At 44.9% G+C, this 5348-nt stretch overlaps 1 protein-coding gene across 1 annotated transcript; it reads right to left on the bottom strand.

The window, feature by feature from the left end:
- Positions 1-2287: 2287 nt before the first annotated feature.
- On the bottom strand, positions 2288-4153 carry LOC147641237 (UDP-glycosyltransferase 85A1-like). Its single transcript, XM_086819410.1, has 2 exons — positions 3562-4153; positions 2288-3482 (listed from the first exon to the last, which is right to left on the bottom strand). The coding sequence occupies exons 1-2, from the start codon at positions 4082-4084 to the stop codon at positions 2560-2562; spliced, it is 1446 nt and encodes a 481-aa protein (XP_086675536.1). The 5' UTR covers positions 4085-4153; the 3' UTR covers positions 2288-2559.
- Between the last annotated feature and the right edge of the window lie 1195 nt (positions 4154-5348).

Here is a 5348-nt window from a genome sequence, read left to right as displayed (position 1 = left end):
TTCTTTAGTCATGGGCAATGCTCATTCACACACTTTAAATTACTTAGGCAATGGATTTTTTGACACACTCCAAGGGGAAGGCAATAATTAAAAATTAGCTACTTTGACCACTAGCAGGGATCATACTTATTCTCCATGGAGTCTTGCACGTGATCCCATGGTTGGTGGGAACTTAAATGCAATATCACCATTATATTGCCTAGGAATCTCTTGGACCTTGATAACCTCTTTAACATTTAACAAAATCTTTGTTAATGTGTTTTCGTTCTTCGTGCTCCGAAGGTATCCAATATGCTCTTACCCTTTCCTCTTGTTGCAAATGTGGATGAGGCTGAGTTTTGTTCTAATCTTGTAGGGGGTTGTAAAAATCTATCATGTTTGATTGAGTTGGAAGTCTTCTAGGCAAGCTATCAAAGATGGCTATTGGTTGTGGGCTTGAGATTAACGAAGCATCAACTATTGCGAGCTTAAAAGAGAGCCTTTAAGTATATAAAAATTATCCCCCTGATGATTAGAGGTAAGCTCTAGTGGGACATGGAACTCTTGGGACCCAATATTTACTATTGCTTGTTGCAATCCAGAGAATGACATGGGGGCTACTTATTCTTGTAAGAACTTTGCGCTCACAAGAACTCAACCATTGGTGAAACATAGATTCTTCTTAGAAGATGGGAAGGACATTGTGAAGCTTATTCTGAAGAGAAGTAAAAAGAATGTCACAACAGGTACAAAGTACACACCAAATGAATAGTGATTAACACCTTGAAATTTTACTGTGTAAGTTATTCCGTCATTTGTATTAACAGACTCTTACAAACCGAACATGTATATTTACATGTACTTTAACAAAAAAATAAATAGATACATGAAATTAAGAAGAATGATAAGCCACTCCCATGGAGAGGAATCATGGATGACATCTAAGTATTAAACGTTTGACTACACAATGAATATAAACGTATGCAACATATCCTGCACATGATCGATGATAGTGTGATGAGAGGGTGAGAAATGATTGTGTGAGTGAGAAAGAGCCCAATTTCTCGCGTACACTACGGAACAAAAGAGAAAGAGGCAGAGATCTGATCTGTTTCTCTCTCTCCCATGTGTCCCCTCGATAAATTTGTGCTAGCTACAGCGTGGCTATAAATGCGGTTATATCTACGGCTATGCATGCGGTTATGCTCATAGCTATATGCACAGATGGAACCGCATGCATAGCCATGCAAGAAAATTTTAGAACTCTAAAATTCCTTTGTTATGTGGTTGTGGATGTAGCTCTACTTGTAATCAATGTGACTTTGCAAGTTAGAACAATCATGATAAGTTTTGGTCTCAAAGATTCCAAGAAACTCTTGGAGATTAAAAGAAATTAAGTGGATCTGGGCCAATCCACTTTTTGGATTATGTTTATAAAAAGAACTTGTCTTTTGTAGGTATGCCTCTTGTCTTTTCCAACATATACTCATGCTCGCTCCCGCGCTCTCTCTCTCTCTCTCTCATTTTAATATATATTCCAACATATATCTTATTGGCTAACTAATGGCTCTTAGTATCTCTGAAAATTCAGAGCTCCCAAATGACTGCACTAATGAGGGATTTACCTCCATCAATATTTTTTGTTTTCAATACGAAAAAATCCTATGGATTCAGATTCCTAAAATTTGAGAAGAGAGACCATATATCATCTCTGAGGAGGCACAAAAGGATGAGAACATTGTTGCACATGCCCAAGAGGATGCACATCCCTCCCCAAAAGCTTGTGGGATGATGTGCACGAGCCTTAGCCTTCCTCGTGTGGGCAGCTATGTGTCATTGTCTTCTGACAGGGTAGAAGATAGACATGGGCGACATCGAGGCCAAGGCAGGCAGTGAGGGGACTTGAATAGAAATTGTACATATAACTCTTGAATGGAAATTGTACATATAACTGGCACCTTTGAAGACCGCATCACGAGAAGTAGCAAGAGGTTAACAACAATAGAGGACATCAAGAGAGAGATTATTGGGGACGCAGCGGAGATGAGATGACAGCAAGAGAGGAATTTCTGTGGTTATGAGATGAGATGACGGTTATAAAAACCTTCATTAAATAAGGTTGAAGAAACCTAATAATACCTTAGCACTTTTAAGGTTTTCCTATTACGCCTCTTACACAAATTAATGAAAAAACATTTCTCCCTAGTTATCCGCCCCTATTTGATGTTTCATCCTTGTATGCCTCCTTGTCTTTTGTAGGTGCAAATTTACGACACTCACACTCTCGTTTTATAAAATGTACTAGTACTTTTATATTTGATGTTTCATCGTTCATTGCTAGAAAACAATCGAAGGCGAAGGCAGGCCTATTATTACAGAGGGCATTTTCTCGAAGATAGGCCTATTGAGAACATCCCCTCAAAAGAAACCTACGTCGAGTTTCAAAGAATGGATGTTTGTCTTATCTGACAAGATTATCTTATGTAATCATGCCTACCTAGGAGAAAGCAACCTACGTCGAGTTTCAAAGAATGGATGTTTGTCTTATCTGACAAGATTATCTTACGTAATCATGCCTACCTAGGAGAAAGCCTTAACGACGGCCTGGATGTTGCTGTGTGATGATCCTCCGGGCTGCAAGCTGCGGTGTGCGGCCTCTCTGAGCTTGCTAGCATTCTTCCGCAGCGTCTTACCCTGCTCGCCTTCCATTGCAGCCCTCACCATCTTCTCCACCTCGCTTCGTCGCACAAGGCCATCTTCGACTTGGAACCTGAGCCCCACCTTCCATTCCTCGACCACAAACTTGGCGTCGAGCCACTGGTCCGCGAAGTAGGGCCAGCAGAGCATGGGGACCCCTGTGGAGATGGCCTCGGTGGTGGAGTTCCATCCACAGTGGGTAAGGAAGCCGCCCACGGAGGGATGGGCGAGCACGCGGAGTTGGGGCGCCCATGACACTATGTAGCCGCGGTCCTTGGTATTTTCTCGGAACTCTTGTGGGATGCTGGAGGCGTCCGCCACGAGGTCTGGGCGAAAGGCCCAAATGAAGCTCTGCCCACTGGCTTCCAGGCCGGCAAGCAGCTCCTCAAATTGCTGGTTGGAGAGGAGCGTGATGCTGCCGAAGGAGATGTAGAGCACGGACTGTCGCGGCTGTTCATCGAGCCACTGCAAGCAGTGGTCCTCTTCCTTCCACAGGCTGGTGCTGCTTTCCCCCTCCAATTCCTCGATGAGCGGGCCCACTCCGTAGATGGCGCAGGGCCGTCGCAGGTGCTGGGGCATGGCTTGGAAGGCCGGGGCCTCGAGCTCCTCAAAGGAGTTGACGACGATGGTGTGGGCGCTCTCGTAGGCTATCCCGCACGCTCGAAGAATGGCAGGGTAGGATTGCTCCGTGTCGTCCACTACATGCTTCATTGATATCATGTCAGCGTTGCGCAGCGCGGGAAGGCCTGGAAGGTCCTTGCGGAAGAGATCTGCTGGCCTCTCTCGATGGATGCTGGCGTGCATTGCTGCCAAATATAACGAGTGATCAGACAATGACGATGTAACTAATTGTGACTGGAGCAACAAAAGGAAATTTTAGCTTACCGTCTTCCAAGGGGATGAGGCCGTTGTGGATGTGGAGCAGGAGGAGGTTCAGGCTTTGGCTGGACGGGAACATAACGATCCTCGGGAGGTTGAACTTGTCAACCACCCTCTGTGCCGGACCGGACATGAAGATGTCGGCGATAACACACGTGACAGGGGGGCCTTCCTTGTTGATGTGCTCCACCAGCTGCGCGATGGGACCACTTAACCCCTGCATCGCCTCGAGGAAGTCGGCCATACTCATCCGGAAATCATTGGCCAGGTCCACCCCCTCGACAGGTATGCTAGCTCGGCGTATATTGCTGGGCGGCGGCGCTTGCTTTCCATCTGCGTGCTTGGCAGGCGGGTGCTTCTCGTCCTCCAGCTGGATGATGCGCTGGTGGATGGGGTCGATGTTCACGAAGGTGATGAGGAAACCATGGGAGGCCAGCGTCTTGCAAAAGCGCATGAGCGGGTTGATATGGCCTTGGGCGGGCAAGGGGATGGCTACTGCGTGCGGCTTAGTTGAGTGAGCGGCGGCCATATTGGAACTGGCTGGCTAAGGTAACGTAGACAGTGATGAATTATTGCTGCAGATCGAGAAGAGGTCTCTGCGCAGCTTTGATTTTATAAGCGAGGGCAGTATCCGGTCTCTACTTAACGTCATGTCCTCCATCACGAGAGAAGGGAATCGTTTCGAACGTCCTACTTCTGACGTCAGGCCCTTAATCACTAACGAATCTCCCGCGCCAAGGCCCAAAGCGACCCTTGCTTTGTTGCTAGCGAGACTCGGTCAAATGGAAAAGGCTTGTGGCTTTTGCGACATGAGATACTTAGTGGGAAAGTGGATTACTCCATCGGCTTACAAATATAATATATCTATCTATACAGGATTAACCACAACCCCACCTCCCTCCACGTGGGCAAAGGAGGTGGGACTATTTCAAAATAACCACTCCTCCTTCAAGCGTGAGGAGGAGACAAATCTCACATCTTCCAATGCAATTTTGAATTTGAATCTAAGAAGATATCATCTCATATCTTTCAATGAAATCTTTGTATACATGCTTACATACCTATAGATACACACACTTATATATATTATGTATGTATATGTATCTATAGGTATGTAAGCATGTATATATAAATAGTGTGCATGTGCATGTGTGTGCGTGTGTGTGTGTGTGTGTGTGAGAGAGAGAGAGAGAGAGAGAGAGAGATTACATGTAAGATGCATTTATTTGAGAGTGAGCACACCTCACCACTCATCCCTACCATTAAAATTTAATCTAAAATTTAATTAATTAATCTACCATTTATTTGAGTGGTGAGCACACCTCACCACTCATCCCTACCATTAAAATTTAATATAAAATTTAATTAATTAAAATTATATATATGTGTGTAAATCTATTTTAAGTGTGTGTGTGTGTGTGAGCGAGAGAGAGAGAGAGAGAGAGAGAGAGAGAGTGTGTGTGTGTATGAGAGAGAGAGAGAGAGGCTGAGAATTTCTATGTAGGAGATAGTTTGTGTGGGAGGAGATAGTGTGTGTTTTCATTAGTGTATGTGCGGTGTGTACATGTATGTGTGTGTGTGTGTGTGTGTGTGTGTGTGAGAGAGAGAGAGAGAGAGAGAGAGACGACAGATAATTTCTACGTAGGAGATAGTTTGTGTGGGAGGAGGGAGTATGCGTTTAGATTAGTGTATGTGCGGTGTGTACATGTGTGTGTGTGTGTGTGTGTGTGTGAGAGAGAGAGAGAGAGAGAGAGAGAGAGAGAGAGAGAGTATATGCATGCATGTGCGTACAT

The sequence above is a fragment of the Cibotium barometz genome, chromosome 2, assembly GCF_041138505.1.
Source record: "Cibotium barometz isolate CiBa-2024 chromosome 2, ASM4113850v1, whole genome shotgun sequence".
Lineage (NCBI taxonomy): Eukaryota > Viridiplantae > Streptophyta > Polypodiopsida > Cyatheales > Cibotiaceae > Cibotium > Cibotium barometz.
The sequence above is the reverse complement of the archived record's forward strand: the minus strand, read 5'-3'. Positions and strand labels throughout refer to the sequence as shown.